Genomic DNA, 21,188 nt, shown 5'->3' with positions numbered 1-21,188 from the left:
ATACAACAGTGTTTTCTCTTTCCAAGAAAGTGCTCTCTGTTGAGTTCTTCACAATAATAACAATTATCTTTTTAAATGAGCACTTAGTATGCACTGGGGGCATTGCTAAGCCTTTTGTATACCTCCATCTCTTTCTGGAAATTTGGAATTGAATCCAGGTCTCCTGGCACCAACATGACTTGTCCCTCATTGTCACACCAACTTTTTTCACTGTGAACTCTGGTGCTCTTGACCTTGGCAATTTTTATATCTCTCCAGTCTCTAGCACAAAAGGAAGAGGCCCAGAGTATGTATGTGTTTCATTCACAGGAAATCTCGAGTATCTTTCCAGTCTTTTGAGATTTTTCTGGATCCCTCTGCTTGCCATGCAACCGTAAATGCCCTGAGGACAGGGGCCATGTCTCTCTTGCTCAGCTCTATTTCTTATATATATGATAGGCTTTGAGTGATTGTGGGTTGGATGGAAGGATGGAAGGAAGGAAGGAAGGAAGGAAGGAAGGGAGGGAGGGAGGGAGGGAGGAAGAGAGGAAGGGAGTAAAGGTGGATAGAAGGTAGATGGATGGAAGGAAAGAAGGGAGGAAGAAACAAAGAATTTCCATTTTGGTATTTCTTCTTTGCATTGTTAGTAGTTATATTTTTATCATTCTTGAGTGGTTGTATTTCTGGAAATCTGGGTATTAGGGTATCCCAAGATTTGGGAGAATTCATGAAAACAAAACCACATAAATATAGACCAGTTGGAAGGCGGTGAGGAAGGATTTTATGAATGATATTAAAATTGGAATTATATAAAATTTTGAAATAAACTTTTGGTACTTTCAATTATCACATCATTATTAGCACAAATTAATAGCGAACAAAGTGCTTCTAGGAAAATTCATTCCCAAGACCTGTGTTAATGAACAGATTAAAAAATTTAAATCCTGTTATGTATTTATAATTCATTTTATTAACATATTTATTTCCTGGGGGGGAGTGGAGGCTGCTGACAATTACCTGTAAATAGACGTGTTCAGTAGCGGCCAGGTTCCAGCTTTAGTGATCTTTTGTATATAAAGATCTTCTTACAGCCTTTAGCAGAGACATTCTCTGCTCTATTGTCTTATGGTTCATATTACTGACTTACTCTCTGGTTGCTTTGTGAATGGACATTTTATTTTCCGTAACAGTTAAACAGTATATAACGCTTTCAAGTTCCATACCTGCTTCTTCATCTGTATTTCACACATGAACTATGTACATCCTAACTCAAGATTAGGTTCACAGGAGTGCTGTTGAATATTGAATAGGTTTAACTGTCTCTTACTTATACAGTTATTTTTATTTAATGCCAGATTTTTTTAAGGTACAATAATGGAAAGCTTTAGTTCATTCCCTATTTAGATAATCATTAACTCTACATTTGGCAGTTTTCACATCTGTCCAGTCTCTAGGCCAGAGAAGGAGGCCCATATATCTGTGAGTTCCAGATTATTGAGGTTCTACCACATTTCTTTCTCTTATTTCTGGCCGATTTGTGTAAATTTGGCTGGGTAGCAGATGTGACGTGAGGAGGCCGTGATGACAGCATTATCAGCACAAGGAGAGCAATTTCTCTGCTGGGCAAGTTGAAACAGGCTGTGTGCACATGTGCAATTCAATCTAGGCTGGGCCAGAGCACAGAGGTGCTGTGCTTGACGCTCCCCAAGAGCCTCCTTGTAAACTCTGAAAACTGAAACTCTCCTCTGGACCCTCTACAAACTCCCAACCCCTGTGCTGGGAAAGAGAGCTCCCACCTGGAGTGGAAAGAATGTCTCCATCAAAAACAAAACAAAACAAAACCTTTTCTTGGGGTCGCCACAGTTCCAGTTCCACTGACCCTTTCAATGATGAAAAGTGGCAAGAGGGGGTGTTGTGTGACACCAAAGTGTGGAGCAGAAAGAAAGGAATGGGGCCTCCCTCTGAGGCTGTGTCCACACTTACCCGTGCATGCTGGGACTGGGAATCCTGGGAAATCATTCTTCAATCTTCACGGATTGAAGAATTCCAAACAGACTAAGGGTTTCCTTTCACAGTGTCTACTAGGGGGCTTTTAACAAGGGGGCCCATCCCTTGGTATTTAAGATGCAGTCCCTAAAGTTGTGCTTTGAGGCTTCCCCTGCTGCTGTCTCCCGGGTGCCAGGTAGCCCCACTGAGAACAAAGTACAATGCCTAAAGAGTGACAGGTCCTCAACCCTGTGGTGCAGGCTTTAAACCTGCTCGAGAGATTTCTGGTTCAGCTTATGACCAAGCAAGGAACAATTCTTAGAGGGTTGTGTTGTTCCCATCAGCACTGGAGACAAAGAAATGGGATGGGACATACGAGTCAGGAGGTCCCACTGTCCCGTACCTTGGCTTGCTCCTGTGAGGGACAAGTGTCAGCTGACCAGCCCTGACGTAGTTAACGCTTTCTGGGGTAGCTCCTCCTCTGGGATAGCTGGGATAGATGGCCTGGCCGCTGTAGGCTGCTGTGTTAATGAAACAGTGCTAATACTTGTTATTTATTGAGCATCTCTTGAGTGATAAGTACATTCTTAGGGCCTCCTATATGTCATTTCACTGAGACTTCTTGACTTTAAAATGAACTAGGGACCATTATGACTACAGATAAGGTAATTGAGGCTTAGAGAGGAAAGTCGAACCACTGGCCAAGTTCACACGGCAGAGGCAGGATTCAAACCCAGTCTTACTCTGCTGCTCCTGTTTAAGGACATGCCAAAGGTGTCCTTTTCTCCCATCTGGTTAATTCTTTTAGATGGGGATGGAATGCATGCCGGGGACGTGGAAGAATGGTGTCATGTAAGCAACACAGCACCAGGAGATGACAGTCCCAGTTAGACCCAGTTAGACCTTGACTCCCCCTCTCTGTCATTGAACTTCCTTACACAGATCACTTCTTTGGGCCTCAGTTTCCTCATTTGTAAGCTGAATCTGTTCAATGGGATGATCTATAAAGTTTTTTCCCATATATCTTTTTAGGTTGCTTCTAGCTTTTAGTGAGGAGTGAATCTGATGAATCACACTACATACTAGAGTTTCACCTAATCGTTCATTTACTCATTCAGTGAAGGTTTACTGTGCACCTTCTATGAGCCAGGGCCAGGATAGAATGATGAGTCATTTCAGATACGGGTCCTTCCCTCATGGAGTTTACAGGGTGTTGCAACGGTCAGGATACTAGCCAAGAGCCCTGCTGCATTATTGTGTCAAACACTATTATTATTATTTTCATCATCATCATCAAATTTATTGTTACATAGCATTGGGAGCCAGGATGCCCACAGCACAGCATGAGCTACACGGTCGGTTACTGCCATCCTACCTTTCTGAGCTGACAGCTGGCTCTGACCCGCTTACATGCAGGACAGCTTTGTTTTCCAATTGTAAACATTTTAGAGCATTAATTTTTTAAGAAGCATTTCTTTTTTTTTTGCGGTACGCGAGGCTCTCACTGTCGTGGCCCCTCCCGTTGCGGAGCACAGGCTCTGGACGCACAGGCTCAGCGGCCATGGCTCACGGGCCCAGCCGCTCCAAGGCATGTGGGATCTTCCCGGACTGGACCACGAACCCGTGTCCCCTGCATGGGCAGGTGGACTCTCAACCACTGCGCCACCGGGGAAGCCCAAGAAGCATTTCTTTTTAAGCATGGAAAAGTGACAATTTTTCCATGAGCCCTGCTTTTTGGCCAGATTTAAAGAGCTGAACATGAGCAATTTGAGACACGGAAAAAAAACAACAAAAACAACAACCTGTCACAGTTCAATAGCATGTTCTCAAATCTCCGATTCCCTGCAAGGGCTGCCTCCCAGTGTTCCCTCATGACTTCACTATTTTGAAAAGACAAATCCTTGAGTGGATAAAAAGAGGATGGAAAGAATTTCACTGCAAATTAATGAAAACTTCGTCTGTGAATGAAAAGGGTAAATCGATAGGAGAGGAGAAGTAAAGGGAAATTTGGCAACTTCTCCTGAATGTCTAGTGTGAGGAGGAAAAAATACCAGTCCGTCACCCAGATCTTCAGAAGGGTTGCCTCAGGTCTAACCACCTGGGGCACTTTATCTGCCTCATTGCAGCTCCTGAGGACCACTGGCTTTACTGGGCATTTCCAGCAGTGGTTATGTCCACAGGCGTTGGAGCCAAACTGCCCAGGTGTGAATCTTCTTTTCACCCCTTAGTGGCCATGTGACTTCATGCAAATGACCTAACCTCAATCTCTTATCTGTAAAGAGAAGCTATCACATTGTCAAAATTAGATAATAGATGTATAAAGTACTGAGTGAAGTGCCCGGTGCCTTGCTGTTATTCTTCCAAAAATGGAATTTATCTTGCTGTGTAACTCCGCATCAAGAGCAAGTGTACAGATATATTTCCTATCGTTTCTGGCTCTAGGAAGTATGTGTGCTTAGATACGTGCTGTATATGCACATATCCTGAAAACCGTCAGGAGCCTCTTTGAGCAAGTGGCCTTCCTTATCAGCTGGCCGGCCACCTTGGTATGCATGGGATGGAGAGGTTTCCTGGGACATTGTTCATTTCCTGTTAAAATGGGGAGAGTCCCAGGCACACCAGGATGAGTTGGTTACCCCACACTTGGCAAGGCCCTCACAAGATTTCCAGACAAAAGGGGTGGGGGAACACCATGATACTGAAGCTGGCTCCAGTGAGAGGCCCCCCCCCCCCCGTGACTAGGGCCAGGGGCATCCATTGAACTAGAGACCAATGACCACTTTCCTTTAGTGCCAAATTTGAGCAAATAGAGGAAGAGGCCTAATTCACTACCCCTAAGTAATCTGCCCCCGATATGGGACTGTTTTGAGTAGGTTTCTCTTAAAACAGGTTCTCAACTCTGGCTGCTCATAAAAATTACCCAAGGAATTAAAATATATATATACTGATGCCTGGGTCCCATTGCCAAAAATTCTGATTTTATTGATCCGGGGTGGGGCCTGAGCATTGGTATTTTTAATAAGTTCTTTAGGAGATTCTAATGGGTAGCCTGGGTTGAGAACCACTAACTTATTTCTAGCTTGGAGTTGGCAACAGGTGCATAATGATTTATATTTTCCCAAATGACAAATTCAGACTTTCCTGATCTGAGTTTCAGCTGAGATGACTTGATCTTTTAGTAACATGTGTGGTGTTTTATTGAGTTGATTTGCCCGTGCTGGCATTTCCATTTGAGGAAAATTCCTTTGAGATTGAGTACTCCCTTTTTTTCCCCCGTTTCTTTTATGTCAGTATACTTACTGGTGTACTGCCTAGCTCAAAGTAATATGGTTTTAAAGCTTGAGAAAATTCAAAGTCTAGTTTTAGGGAATAGAAGAGTAGGGATGTTTCTGATAAGAAATAAATAGACCTGTTTTTGGTGTCAGTTTTTCCTGGAGTTGTGGCAGGGAGAGCTGAGCCCCTTCCTTCTGGTATCTGGGTGGGGGTGACTGCTTTTCCAGGCTGGTCAAAGCAAGTCTGAGTGGGCTTCGGGCTGGGCTAGCCTGGATAGAGGAAGGCCAGTTGAGTGGTACTTACAGGCTTTGGAAATATGGGTTAAAGCTTCTTGCAGTGTTCTGAACCAGGTGGCAAGCTCTGGCTGCACCACCAGCCAGAAATCCAGAGGAAGCAAACTTCAAAAATTGTACTGTATTATTCAATGCTAAGGAGAAATGAGCTATTAAGACATGAAAAGACATGGATGAACCTGAAATGCATATTACTAAGTGAAAGAAGCCAAACTAAAAAGTCCAATGATTTGATAATCTGGAAAAGGCAAAACAATAAAGATAATAAAAGGATTAGTGGTTGCCAGGGGCTACAAGGGAGGGAAGGATGAATAGTCAGAACACAGAGGAACTTTAGGGCAGTGAAACTGTTCTGTATGATACTGTAATGGTGGGTATAGGTTTGTCAAAACCCATAGAATGTACAACACCATCAGTGAACCCTCACCTGAACTATGGACTTTGGGTGATGATGTGTCAGTGTAGGTTCATCATTTGTAACAAACAGCCCACTCTGGTGCAGGATATTGATGGTGGGGAGATTGTGTTTGTGTGAAGACAGAGACTCTTATGGAACTCTCCGTTCTTTTCATTCAATTTTGCTAGGAAGCTAAAACTGCTCTAAAAAATAAAATCTATTAAAAATTGTACAGGCAATAGTATGCATGTATAAATATTAGTGCCGAAGAATTTTTTTCTGGAATCTCATGTTCTAAAGATGGAGCAGCTGTGCATATATGAAGTAAAAGAGCTATTTTATTTGTTTTTCCCCAAACAACTGTTTAACTGTTCACAGAGTGTAGAGATTTTGCCTGGGAAGATAGGGAGTGAAACACAGGCTGAGTGAGCCCCTCTTCGTGGGCTGTCAGCAATAGTAGAAATGCCCTAGGGGCTATTGGGATGAATCTGAAGCTTTGTCCTTGCTAGTGGAGTCTCCCTGTGAGGTGAACGAAACACATCCCCTAAGCCCAGCTTCCCCCAAGGCTAATGTTGACAGCTCAGCAGTGCACTGCCTTCCCTGTTCTCATTTTCTGTCAAGTCCTAAAGCCTTACAGTACATCCTGAACCTAATCCCAAAACCTGTGAGCCCCATGAGGGAGTCAGACACAGCCTCTATGCTCTAAATAGCTATTACTCAATCTAAGAAATGGGATGAGCAATAGGTTCAAAATCCATCACTTGTTCATCAGCGGTGTTGATCCCTTTAATATCCCAGCTAACCCTTGGCAGATGGGATTTCATGTTTTCAAATGTGAATTTGTACACACCGTTGACCACTTTAAAATTTTTTTCTTATAATGAAAATCATAGACATTTATTGTGGAAATACTGCAAAGGAAAAAGAAGCAAAACATTCGCAGTTCTACTGCTTCAGAGATAACACCGTTAACAGCTGGGCGTGTATCCTGTTGATAACCTGTGCACACACATAAATACATATCTAAATGTGTTTTTCTACCAAAAAAATACTGAATACTCTTTTTTGGTAACCTGATTTTTTAACTTGTATTAAAATTGGATGAACATCATTCCGTGTGTTACCAAAGATTCTTATTCAGTATTTTATCTATCTACACAAGTTTTTGTCTGGATTTTCCACCATTTCCTATTCTTTAACAATTAGTATTCATTTTTCAACTTTCCCTCTTCTTTTAGAAACAATTTTTTTTCCTTTTTATTATTTCTTCAACTTTCTCTCTCCTTTAAGCTGCTTTAGTGAATGTCCCTTTGACTAAAATTTAAGAAATAGAATAGCTGGGTCCAAAGCTGGTTGCTATTTTAAGGCTGTTGATTATTATTGCCAAATTATTCCACCAAACTGTACACGTTTACACTGGTATTTTGCTAGTACTAGGTGTTCCCCTGCCCCTAATGAACGCTTGCTAATTTGAAAGTCCCCAGATGGGATTCCATTTTATGGACTTTTCTTTGACTGAGGTGAGATTGAACATTTTTTCAAATGTTTTTGACTGTTAATATTTTTCTCTTGAAAATTGTTCATTTGTGCCTATCCACCCAGTTATCTATTGGGGTTCCTCTTTTTCTGATTAACTTATAAAAACATTTTTAATATAAAGTCTATTAATCCTGTCATATATAGTGTCAGCATTTCTCGCATCCATTTTCACTCTGTTTATAGTGGGGTTTTAGGAAACCATTTGATGCCTTTGTATTTTCTGCACTTCCTGTTGAATTTATCTGTCACGGATACGGCATTATAGTTCACTTGTCTTAGAGTTATTAAAAGGAAAGTTGTTTCCCCAAAGCCCCCTCTAAAGCACATTATGAGAGTTCAGTGGAATCATGTGTGTGTAATTGCAAGTCATCAGTGTCTCTCTATCCCCCACCTCAAACAGCTGTAAAGAGCACAGTTAATTTTTCTTGATCATTGGCCCCTTATGAATCTGGGCAATGTTTAACTTGTAGGTGAGAATATCCAAGCCAGTTCACAATTTACTATGTGGCTGGTGACAAAGGGTTGAGGTGGGTTTGTGTGGGCTTTTTTTTTTTTTTTTTGATTCTGCTAAAATAACTTTATGTCTCTCTCCCCTAAGTTATGACATCTTATCAGATGTCACACTTATCATCTAATGGGTCTATCTCTAGGAAATGTAATCCAGCTGGAGGTTCAAGGTATGCAAAGCCCATGTTTTAAAACAAAAAGATATTTCTCTCTAGACAGTAAATAAAAGTGATTTTTTTTCAGCTGTAAAAGGACAAAGGATTTTGAAATTATCCCACTGGGCAGGGCTTCCTAGACTTCTTTTTTTGCACTAGGCCATGGAGCTAACCCAGCATCTTCCAAATTTCTTCCATTTTTGTAGCAGTGTGCAGAGTGCCTTGGATGGGACTAGAGTCACTCCATGCTGTGATGATTAAAAGCCCAGGGTCTTCTCAGGCTAGAAGATGTCTAACTAGAAGATGTCTGGTTCTCACAACCAGACATCTAAAAATGTCATCAGCAGACCATTGACCAGTGTATGGAGGAGTCAAAGACTTGATCATTTCTCCTTTTAAGTATCTTCACTGTCCTCTCAAGGTTGTATGTTTTTCTTTTTGAGGAAAAACATTTAACATTTAACACTGCAAATGTACCAAGAAGTATAAATGGTCCATAGCTTTGGTGAGACGTTCTCAAAGCTGCCTAACTTAACTAAGGTATTGTTTCAGTCCATTTTCAAAGTTTAAACAGTTCTGTATCATTGGGTCTTCCTTTCTGAGTTTCTATGTTTCATAGCCCTGAAACCCAAGTACTGTTGTCCATTCTTATTGCTCTGTTGCAAGAAGAAATGATCCAACCCCTGGTCCCAGTCTCCTGGTCTTAAGACATTGCTGTAGCTAGAGTCAGAGGATAAAATTAAATGAATGACTGAGAACAATTTGCCTCAAAGCACGTTTTGAGGAATCAGCACCAGGTTGGTACTTTATGTGAATTACCAATAAGATCAACAACAAGACAACCACTTGTGACATCCCAGTCGTTGATCTAAATACCTGGGTGTATTTAGTTACTTCATCATGATAGTAACCCATGAGGGAGGGGCTATGATTTCCCTATGTTACAGATGAGGACAGCAAGTCACACAAAGGTCAGTGGCTGAGCCAGAATTTGAATGTGAGCAATCTGACTCCAGAGCCTACCCACTGAGTGTGATTAAATTCATATGACAACCCGACAAGATGGGTGATGGTGTCCCCATTTTACAGATGAGAAGCTGAGACTCAGATAGGTTAACAACTTTGCGATAACTTCTCACATTCTGGGGTAGTAGAAGAGTTTAGTTTTAAACCCTAATTCCAAAGCCTTCCCCATGCTTTTTCCATTATATCACCTTTCTTACACTACAACACATTCCTTTGTATTCAGGACAGAGCTTACAATTGGCCAACAGACAGAGGCTTAAATGAGCCTCCAACATATTCCTCTGGGTTCTTTTTGCACAGGAAGCTACCTGTTTAGCCTGCACACTTGATCGTGTGAATGCCACAATATGAGCTGCCTCTCTTTCTATGTAAATAGCTAGAGGAATAAGCTTCCCAGTTCCTTCCTGCCTCAGGGACTTTGTGCTTTGTCCCCAGATCTCTGCACGGCTGACTCCTTCTTCTCAGGTATCAGCTCACGTATCATCACTTCAGTGGGGCTGACCCTGACTACCTGTATTCGTGTCCTAATGCTGCCATAACAAATTACCGAGAACTGGGTGGCTTAAAACAGCAGAAGTTAATTTTCTTCTAGTTGTGGAGGCCAGAAGTCTGAAATCAGGGTGCTGGCAGAGCCATGCTTCCTCTGAAGTCTTTAGGGGAGAATCTTTCCTTGCCTCTTTCAATTTCTGGTGTCTCCCTGCCTTCCTTGGCTTGTGGCAGCATAATTCTCATCTCTACTTCTGTCTTCACATAACCTCCTCCTTTGGATTTCTCCTCCCTGTGTCTTCTCTTCTCAGAATACTTGTCATTGGATTTTGGGCCCACCTGGATAATCCAGGCTGATCTCACCCCAACATCCTTAACTTAATTATATCTGCAGGACTATTTCCCCAGATAAGGTCACATTCACAGGTTCTGGGTGGCCATATCTTCGGCGGGTAGAGTGGGGTTAGGGAGTACCATTCAACCCTACTCTAGGTAAGCTGCGCTGCCCTAGTAAGGAAGTCTTTGCTGATATCGTGCTCTGTGACATTATCACCCAGTTTAATTTTTTTCATAGCTCTTGTCCTTATTTGACACATGTTGTTCTTTCATCTACTTTCCTGTCGCCTCCCTGCCTACTTGAATTCAAACTTGTTGAATAAAGAGCTATCGTGTTCACTGCCATATCCCTAGTACCTAGACCAATGCTTGGTGTACTGTAAGGATCACCGAATATTTACTGAATGAACGATACCATTAGTCAAATGTGATGTCAGCTTGGCTCTTGGATCCTTTCAACAACTTCCAGGATTTTATTTTACTTTTTGATATTGTTTTATGTTACTTGAATTTCAGTTGCATACTTTTAGAAATGCAAGTTTATTATGGGACATGGTTTTTTTTTTTTGGTGGTACACGGGCCTCTCACTGTTGTGGCCTCCTCCCCCATTGCGGAGCACAGGCTCCAGACGCACAGGCTCAGCGGCCATGGCTCACGGGCCCACCCGCTCCGCGGCACGTGGGATCCTCCCGGACCGGGACACGAACCCGGGTCCCTTGCATCGGCAGGCGGACTCCCAACCACTGCGCCACCAGGGAAGTCCTGTGGGACATGTTTTTCACACAATAGATAAATATATCCTACCATTTCAATGTAACACTCAAGTGCTAACTGGTCTTCATAGTTCATTTAGCTTTAACTTTTCCCCCGTGAACAAATCTTCAGCAGACTGTTCCTTTCTCCCATAGGCTCTGATCACCTCCGGGAGAAAGATGGCCTCTGGGCTGTCTTGGTCTGGCTCTCCATTATCGCTGCCCGGAAGCAGAGTGTGGAGGAAATTGTCCGAGATCACTGGGCCAAATTTGGCCGCCACTACTACTGCAGGTGAGAAGGGCAAGGGTCTCTGTATGGACCCTGGGAAACTGCTCTTAGAGAAGGTTTTTTTTTAAAAAAAGTGGGCTAGAACCTTAGGAGGGAGGCATCTTTCAGGAAGATCTGAGGAGCACAGACGCTGGAGCCAGATAACCCTGAGAGGTGGTAACAGTGGTGTCAAGGAGTACCCCTCCCCTGGTGACACCCCTCTGTCATCTTTTCATCCTGCCTGTATGGTGGGCAGCCACCCCCAGAGGGAATCTGAACTACAGAACCCTGAAAGGTCCTTTGGTGGCCATGAAAGTTGTACAGTCATACTGGGGGCTTTCCTTGTTGGCTCTCCACCCATAATTATCAAGGAAAGGGAGGCAAAGACAGAAGTTCCCACTAATGGTCCAAACTGTGACCAAGATGCCTGAGCTGGCATCCTCTGAAGGGACCACATGGCTCAGGAGCCCCAGATTTTGCTAAAGTTTTGTCCGCATGAAAGGAGTTACAGAAAAAAGAAATATTACCCTGGGAAGGAGGGAGGGGAAAGGTCAGTGGCAAAGAGCTTAGGGTTAGGGGTTTCTACCACTTTCCTGTTGTTGAAGCAAGCGATGGGGGCAGAGTCTTCTGGCTGTGTGGCTGCCTGCTAGATATGCTAGTACCAAGCCATGGTTTAGGGGGAGCAGTGGTCGGAAAGGATGTTAACTGTGGAGAATGTGGGATTAGGGCAGGGAATCCTTGGGTAGTCTCAGCGGCTCTCTGTGTATTAAAAACAGAGACGGTGCCTCATTGGCTTTGCTTATGAATAGTTAACTACTTTGGATGTTTGGTTGCGTTTCAAGAGCTTAAGGCACAGAAAGAAAGCTTTAGACTTCCCTTATAAGGTGATTGTTTCTTCTCTTAAGAGGTCATTTACTTAGATAAATATCAGAGAATAAGGAAGCCTGTGATAGTTTTCAGTAGAATCAAAGAGACTGCAGTACTGTGGGAAATGTAGACAGCGCCATCATATTCTTGGTGTCTGTTTAGTTAAGAAGGCTGAGGATGTGACAGGCGGGAAATCACCTCAAATTATTCATTGTGTTATAAAATAAGGACTCTCAAGGCAGGCGGGAACTTGTTTTATTCACTAGTATTTCTAACAAGTGCCCCAACTCCTGATTCCTGTGGGCTTTTTTGGCATACCAGAGGGACCAGTTGGCACAGCAAATCGTTTTATTGCCTGAAGCTGCTCCAAAAACTCCAACCTGATAAAATATATTATGACTGCCAGCCTCTGGCTTAGTGAGATCGCTTTGAGTCAGGGATGCGTTCCTCATAATTTGTGGAATGATTATCTAGCTTTCTGCCAGCATTTTGAAGACATGGTATTATGATAAGTGTATTTGTAATATAGTTCATTTTTTTGTGGCCAAGAGGTTACATGACAATTACTTTTTTCATAACAAATACCATATTAGAGAATATAATGCAGTGGAGGTATAAATTCTTGTAGGACTTTGAATTATGTTTCAGATTTCTGTACAAGGAGATCACAGAGATAAAGAAAAAGGCAAGGGAATAGGTAGAATGAAAGTCAGCATTTCCTTCAGCCTCTGGGAAAGGTAGGTTAAAAGTGCTTGTGAAAGAAAATGGTTTCTAGCCTGACTGCTTTCTTGGCGGGGAGGAGATAATTAAGCAATTCTGGCTTAACTAATACTGAGCCTGCAGTTGTATCTGAGAACCCAGATGATTTTCCTGTGTGAGTGGACCCCAGAAGGAATTCTCCATTTTGAAATTTCTTTCCTTGAAAGTGTGTTGGTGGGGGCGATGGTCAGAGGGGGTGTTTTGGGGTAGTGAGGGGAAGGTAGTGCTAGAACCTGCGTGTGCATGAAGATGAGCATTTGGGCAGCTGGTCTGATGACCTCAGCCACAGACTGGATGTGACCTGTCACATTAGCGTATTTTCTCAACTTCTGAATCTCTTTCAGTGCCTCTCTGTCTCCTGCTACACCCTCTTATCCCAACCTCCTGCCCCTCTCTGCTTGGCTAGGTTTTACCTTCCCAAAAAGTAATCTTTAAAGAGAATCTAGGATTAGAACACACACCTTGTGTAAGAGAGAACAGAAGAGAGGGGGGATGCAGGTGCAGGGGACCCATTGTTAGCCATGGTATCATTCCTTTTGGCCAATACCCTGTTGTCTGCTGAAGTCACAAAAGGTCTTGGGTGGGAAAAAGTAGTAACAACTATTCAGATCTTCCTTCTTTAGTTCACTCTGAGAACTCACCTTCTTTCCTGTTTACAGAGAGCCCAATATGAGATCCCACCACAGCTGCGTGAGCACAGCTGCCCCACCTAGGGCTTCCTTCTTAAACAGAGCCCTGTGGGTGTGCCATAAGGACTTGGTCAAAACCATCTGACATCGGGAAAGACCCTTCCTTATGGCAGTGACTAAGAATAAAAGTAATTAATAGTTTTAAGCACTGGTGTCGGGCATTGTGCCAACTACTTGGTTTGCATTATCATATTTAAACTCCACAACAACAAATGAGATAAGGGTTATTTTTAGTCTTTTTTTTTTTCCCTAATCACCTCCCAGCCCCATTGTTATATTTGATGTTCTTGGCTAGGGGGACCTTCTTTTTAATGGAACAATTGTGATATTTCTTCCAAGTTTCCAAGAGAGTTTTATGGTACATTGAATTCCCTTCCTCCTTCTCTCTTCCCCTGCCTTGATTCCTCTCTCTCCTTCCTTTCTTCCTTCACATCCTCCCATCTTTCATTCCATCACTTACAAAAAACACTACTTGTCAGAAGCAACAGAGAACAAAACAGGTAAGATCTCTACCCTCCTGGAGCTTACAGTACTCAGGGGCAAAGACAAGAAATAAGGAAACAAATATATAAACAAAGTAAATACAGATTGGGGTAACTACCAAAAGAAGAAATAAAGGATGATAAGAGGCGGGGGAGAGATAGAGGGAAGCTACCTTAGATGACTGGTCAGAGAAGGTCACTTTCTAGAGGTAACACTAAATTTGGAAGCTGAAGGAAGGGAAAGTGTCAGCTATTTGAGTAGCCTGGGGAAGATTGTACCAGGGAAAGGAAACAGATAGCAAGAGCAAAGGCCCAACGAAGGGAAAGGGCAAAGTGTCTCTGAGGACTGAAGAGGGGGCCCATGTGGCTGGAGCATAGCGAACCAGAGCGAGAGTGGGACAGAGTCAAATCAAGGACGTGGGCAGGTCAGATCCCACAGTGCCTTGTAGGCTGTGGTTAGGGTTTTGACTCTTGCTGTCAACATGACAGGCATTTTTGGAGGGATTTAAAGGAAAGGATTGGCACGATTTGATGTTTACAAGATGATGCTGGCTGCTGTGTGGGGAATGAATGGAGGGCTGGCAGGGGGAAGAGGGGTGACCAGCTGCAGATGCTTCTCTGTGCTGTTCTTCTTTAAACAAAACCAATGATTAAATGACCTTGAGAGGCCCACCCAGCTGCTGGTTCTCTGATAAGATTTGTGTTTATCCTGTGTCCTGCTCCTCCCTCACCAGGTTTGATTACGAGGGGTTAGAGCCCAAGACGACCTATTACATCATGAGGGACCTGGAGGCCTTGGTCACAGACAAGTCCTTCATCGGCCAGCAGTTTGCCGTGGGGAGCCACGTCTACAGTGTGGCGAAGACAGACAGCTTTGAGTACGTGGACCCCGTGGATGGCACTGTGACCAAGAAACAGGTACTTGCTATGAAATCGCCAGAACAGGTTATCAAGCAGAGGAGGGGTGGTGTGCGGTGGGGGTGCAAAATATCCTACAACTGGAGAGATCTTCAGCGATGATCTGCTCCGAGCCCTTCATTTTACAGATGAGAGCCCTGTGGCCGGGAGAGAGGAAAGCCCTCGGCGAAGGTTACCTACCTCCTTAATGGCAGAGAGTGGATTAGAATACGGGGCCCTGGCTCTCTGTCCAGTATTCTCCCCACTTGGTAACTGATGGGCCAACACCACAAATAGATTTAGACCCAACATTTCTTTCTGAAACGTTTGCAGCCTGCAGTCCCTCTATATAGTGGCCATGACTGGTGACAGATCCAGAAAAGTTTCCAAGAGCAAGGGATCCCTTTCCTTGGGACCCCCAGGTACAGGGGTGTTTCACCTTTTATTACCTTATGTCATTACCTTATGTCAATGATAGGCGCTTAGCCAGATGGGTTTGTTACTCCTGGTAGGGGAAGAAACAATTGGAAATTTTGCCCCACAAACCCCAAAGTAAGATTTGTGGTGGAGAATTATATTAAATGAAAGATAAGTGGCAAAATCAACCACAACTTTTATTATGATCTCATCTCTGTGAATTGTATGAGAGATGTTGAAAGCTATTACCATTATTTTTCTTCTCGATTTTGTTTATTTATTGGCTATGGCAATGTTGGCCACTCTGGGAGCACATTTTAACATTTATAGTCTAAATAAGACACTGAGTAATGTTAAGAGAAGTTCCATTCTAAAATCCCCAAATTCTTATCTTCTTATACGTGCTTCACCAAGTACAGACAACAAAATAAATCAGAAGCTGTAGGCTTTAGGGGACTAGATGTAACGGTAGATATTGCTATTTTTATTTTGACTGGTGTTTCATACATAGTCCTTGCCCTAGGGTCCCCTGACTTGCCGATGTTCCAAAGCCCATTACCCTCCTGTTACTCTTGCTATCTTCTCCCTCTGGTCTGCTTAGTTTTGTAGTGATCTTTCATCTCTATCAAAATGTCAGTCTTTCATTCTTGAAGGCCTTCCATGGCTGGACAAATTCATTACAGTCTTACTTTGGAAAGATGTAGGGTAGTGGAGAAAATAGTGTTTAAGAAGTTTGAAGACCGAGAATTGAATCCTATCCCTGCCACTTATTAGTTGGGAAGGTTGTTGGATTTCTTTGAGCCACAGTTTCTTCCTCATCTGTGAAACATCTATCTCACAGAGTTGTTTAAGAAATAGAACGAAATAGCATACATAAAAACTCCTAACCTTTACGCAAGGCTTTGTAGCTGTGATTTGTTTTGCACAAGGATGCTTTCTTGTAGAATGGATTGAATTCTCTCCAAAATAATACCAGTGAATCCCTGGAGATATGAAGCCAGCACACAGCACATGTGCATCTTTGAGCCTCCATGTCTCAGATAATCTATTCCAGTTTGGTACCATATTTTCACTTCTGTTTCACACAGGGTCCTCAGAACAAACCTCCCTAATCCAAGACTTATTTTGTTGTTGTTACTGTAGAATTTAAGAGTCGTAAAATACATGCTTTCTAAAGTATCCCTGAGAGGTTTTTTGTTCCCTGATGAGGAAGGCTTGAAAACTATTCCTTGAAGGGAATGTCTAGTCATTGGTAGGTTCTGGACCATATCAACTCATGCAGAGCTTGTTTGTTGAGCTCATTTGTTTTGCTGTTAAATCTACTAATACTCTACCTTGTTTCTTCTTCAATGCACTCAGCATTTGGGTGCTTTTTTTTTCTTGGCTTTTCTTTAATCATTCACACCAGGCTAATTCCTCAACTGGATCTCAAGTTTGGACTTCGATTTATTCTGTGTTCCTCCCCTTCAGCCCTGAATATTGGTTTCTATTTTTACTCCGGCATTTATTGATGTTTTCCCCATACTCTTTCATCTGTCCTCAAAGGTGACCATAAATAGATAAGTGCTACCAGGACCTGCTCTTGGGAGTTTCTCAAGTAACAAAGGAAGGGTAGTTGTTCATCTTCCTGGATTCCAGGACCCAAGTGATACCGTCATTAGCTGGTGGCCCTGAGTCACACTAGAGATTCTTGCTGGTCTGGGTTTGGCTCAGTGAGGGTTTGGGGAGATCAGTTAACACTCAGCGGCATCCCTATTGTCAGCAAGCCACAGATGGTTCTTTCACCACAGTTGTTCCTGTTGGAACAGAGGGGAAATTCCTCCACAGGTGTGGCCATTGCTAATCTTTCACCACTGAGGACCATGTTTCAGCACTCGTGGGATGTCAGTAGTATCAGCATTCACCTCAGGGGACCGTTGAGTCTGGGGCATAGTTTACGCAACGTTGTTGCAAAATAAACTATCCATTCCTAAAAGACATATTTGAATTTAAATAAACTAGTATTATTTTTAAATAGTCATAAAGTGCTTTGGTGCATTCATTCAGTAGGTATTTCTTGAGAGCCTGTCAAATGCATAATATTGGTTTTTTTCATGGTGCAGTTTTTTAATATAAATATATAACTGCTCTATTGAGATATAATTCACATAACATACTGTTCACCTATTTAAAGTGTACCATTCAGTGGTTTGTAGTACATAGAGAAAGTTGTGCAATTGTTACCACAATCAATTTTAGCACATTTTTAAATCAACCTCCCCCAAAATAAACCATCTACTCTTTAGCTATCATCTCCCTTCTAACCCCTGGGAACCAATGATCTACTTTCTGTCTCTATAGGTCTTCCTATTCTGGACATACGTGGAATCATATAATATGTGGTCCTTTGTGACTGGCTGCTCTCACCTAGCACAATGTCTTCAGGGTCTATCCGTGCTATACCATATATCACTACTTCATTCATTTTTATTGCCGAATAATAATTCCACTGTGTAGATAAACTACATTTTGTTTATCCACTCAGTTGATGGACATGTGAGATGGTTCTACTTTTTTACTATTATGAATAATGCTGCTGTGAATATTCATGTAGGTTTTTGTGTAGACGTAGGTTTTCAGTTCTCTTGGGTACATACCTAGGAGTGGAATTACTGGATCAAATGGTTAACTCTCTGTTTAACCTTTAAAGAAACTGCCAGATAGTCTCCAAACACAATTGTACTATTTTACACTCCTACTGGCAGTGTATGAGGGTTCCAATTTCTGCACACTTCCACCAACCCTTGTTATTATGTTTTTTCAATTATAGGATACTGTAACTTAAAAATAGTCTACTATATTATGGGTTATTTCAAAATTAAGATACAAGGAGACTTAACCTCCACAAGGAGAAACAGAAGTATGCTTCACCTAGCAAAACTGAAAGGAAACATAATAATGTAACATCTCTGTTTGCTGTCGGAGGCCGATTGCTATGGTTTCTCCAGTGTTCTGTCATGTTGGAGTCAGACAGACATAGGTTTGAAGGCTGGCTTTGTCACTGCCTAGATTTGTGGCTTCGGGCATGTCACTTAACTTCTTTGAACCTCAACACAGTGAAGGAGAGGGGGAAGGCATGCTGATAATTACCATATAGGGTTATGGAGAAGGTTTTAGGAGAAAGACTTATAAAGCACCCAGGCACAGTAGCTAGTACTCATTTGATGCTCAAGAAATATCAGTTCCTTCCCCCTTATCAGAAGCCTTAACTTGACTGCATGTCAGTCTGAGGAAAGGGCGTGAGTGGCATTTAAGTGTATAGGCTTAAAGTCAGATTGTCTTGGATTTGAGCTTCGGCTCTGCCACCTCCTGGCTGGGTGATCTTAGGCAAGTTACTCAACCTCCCTGTGCCTTTCTCTCCTGTCTGTGGAAATAGGAATAGTAATTGTGGCTAACTCATACGGCCATTGGGAGAATTCAATCAGATAATAGATATAAAGTCCTAGTACCTAATAAACATTAATAACTGGTTAACTAAAATAAGTTATGCTAAAAGAGCATCCTTGGGAAAGAAAGATTTTGGCATTTAATGAACCATAAATGATAAGCAAAGCAGTGGGGAAGAGCATATACAACAACAACTTTGCAGGGTGTCACGCGAAGATACGGGAAGGCCCCGTCAGTTTCTGAGCTATCTGTGAATTGATTCAAACTCACATTTCTCTGCCTCCCCCCACGGCCCGCCACCCTCCATCACACATACATTTTGCTTCAGAAAGAAAAAGGTTTTTTAAGGCAGCTCTGTCCCCTTTTTGTCCTTGATTTGAGGTCAGAGTCAGGAAACAGACCGTGGGAAAAAAAAAAAAGCCGTTTTACATGTATCTCTAGAGATAAGAAATGCTTCTCCATCCAAAATGAAATGAAAATCCTGTTCTGGTGATAAGCCATCCCTCCCACCCGCACCCACCATCTACTCCACTCCTATGGAAATGTTCAGCAAAATCTATCTTGCCGGGCTTTCCTGGTGGCGCAGTGGTTGAGAGTCCACCTGCCGATGCAGGGCACGCGGGTTCGTGCCCCGGTCCGGGAGGATCCCACATGCCGCGGAGCGGCTGGCCCCGTGAGCCATGGCCGCTGGGCCTGCGCGTCCGGAGACTGTGCTCCGCAACGGGAGAGGCCACAGCAGTGAGAGGCCCGCGTACCTCAAAAAAAAAAAAAAAATCTATCCTGCCTGTGAGATCCTGTGGAGGTCATTCAAAGAGCAAGAAGGAACCCCCTGAAGTACTCATCCCCTGATGTGAATTCCCAGGGACCTCACTGGCCTCACTGTGGCCTGTCGGGTCTCATGGAATTTACTATGGCTGCCTCCAAGTGTCTGATATTTTTGTGACCTTGGGTGCCAGGAGAAAAGTTGATGTGTGTCTTCCATTAAACAGAACCCAAGAGAGGCTCTGATTTAGAAATAGCAATTGAGAGGCGTGGTTCAACAATCGCAGCTCGTCTTTCTGTGGTCCCATGAGGATGTGTCACTTGTTATTTTCTGGTAAAATCTAGTCACATGAATGAATGATGATGGTTTCTTCAAATACGAGTGGGAAAAATAGCCAGTAGCTACTGTGAGAGTAGGGGAGCAGTTGGATCAAACTGCTGACTAATTTAAGAGGTTCTTGATTTATGCCTTATAAATAGATGGGGGAGATGAGGAAGGGTTAGACGGCTCCTGAAGGCATGAAGGGTGGCCCAGTCTTTCCTCAAGGATGGATTCATTGTGCAAATATCAAGATTTTCCACGGTGCTTGGCGCGTGCTCTCTTCCCTCAACTATCACTTTCCCTGGGAACATTATCAATACCCAGATTATCTGTTAGTGTTTTCCTCCCCATCTCATCCTTCTAGCCCTGACTATGAGACTCTCCGGCTTTGGGAGAAGGGATGCTCCAATGCCGGTGCTGTGAAAGAAAGACAACTTCACAAATGGTACCAGCACTGAGTGATGGCATATTGCCACCAGGGTGGGCATCAGTCCAGAACTATGACCTGTATTTTGAAAATTAGCTTTGAAATGAGAAACCTTGATACTTCAGGAGCAATATTTAACCAAACAAGTCTCTCTTTATGTCTCATCCAACTCCTTTATTTCTATTTAAAAGATCAAAACTCATTAAATTCTATGAGTGCTGAAGTCATTTGCAAGTAAAAGTTCAGCTGATATTTAAAAAAAAAAAAAAACTGATGTAAATAAATGCATACCAGTTAGCTGATGTGGAAAACCAAATCCAATTTGATTATGTCAGACTAACTTTGAGCTTATTAATACCTCTTCAAGTTATGCAGGCTGTGTGGAAACATTTTTGATGTTGTCCTTAACCTGGAAAAAAGAACCATTTGAAATTAGTTCAGAGACAAAGCACACTTTGAAGACTGATTCTGAAGTCAGTTTGCTTTTAGTGTTGTTATTTTAATATACAAGAAGGTGTCTGTACTTCTTAATTTTGGTATTTAGAAATAATAAAGAAAGTGAATTGGCAATCTTGAAATCACATTTCAGTCGGACATGTGGTGCTTCAATATATACTGCGGTGTTGCCAACTCCTGGTCAACAGATATAGAGAAGTTTACTGAGGCCTCGTCTCTGGTGGCCTCACATGAAGGCAACTGAACAGTCTTAGCTGGAAAATCTGGGGCCCCAGAGGGGCTCTCTACTCAGAGTTAACTGGTCATCCTTTAACTTCAAGCTTCAACTTTTATTACATTCCAATCAATGAACCAAGTGAGAGACTGTCATATTAACAATCCTTGTCTTATAATATGCCATTTGCTAGAGTGTGCTTTGGGCATCTAGAAGTAGAATTTAAGAAATCACTTCAGTCAGACTGGTTATCCCACCTACGGAATTTAGCTAAATCTGAATGTTGGTACCTATTAACAGTCCTTGAGTGACAGAAATGTTTAGGGAGTGAGGTGTAATCGTTAAATGTATACTGTGATCAAACCTGGGTTAAAAAAATCCTTTTTACGTTGCAAGTTGTGATGTCTAAAAAAATTTCCCTTAATAAATACACCTTCCTTTCCCACCTTAGTACAACATGGTGAAGGTAGTA

The 21,188-nt window shown here is 42.6% G+C and overlaps 1 protein-coding gene across 1 annotated transcript in view; it reads left to right on the top strand.

Annotated features, from left to right (window-relative positions):
• Positions 1-21,188, top strand: part of PGM5 (phosphoglucomutase 5) — a gene marked incomplete at its 5' end in the record, with an annotated part of 189,651 nt that overhangs the window by 122,465 nt on the left and 45,998 nt on the right. Inside the window, 2 exons of the mRNA XM_082841975.1 lie at positions 10,887-11,022; positions 14,530-14,713. Of these exons, the coding sequence (XP_082698101.1) occupies positions 10,887-11,022; positions 14,530-14,713 (320 nt within the window). The remainder of the gene's footprint in view (positions 1-10,886; positions 11,023-14,529; positions 14,714-21,188) is intronic.

This window comes from Leucopleurus acutus (genome assembly GCF_964270905.1).
Source record: "Leucopleurus acutus genome assembly, chromosome: 7".
NCBI classification, from domain to species: domain Eukaryota; kingdom Metazoa; phylum Chordata; class Mammalia; order Artiodactyla; family Delphinidae; genus Leucopleurus; species Leucopleurus acutus.
Note: the sequence above shows the minus strand (reverse complement) of the source record. Positions and strands in the feature narration are given on the sequence as shown.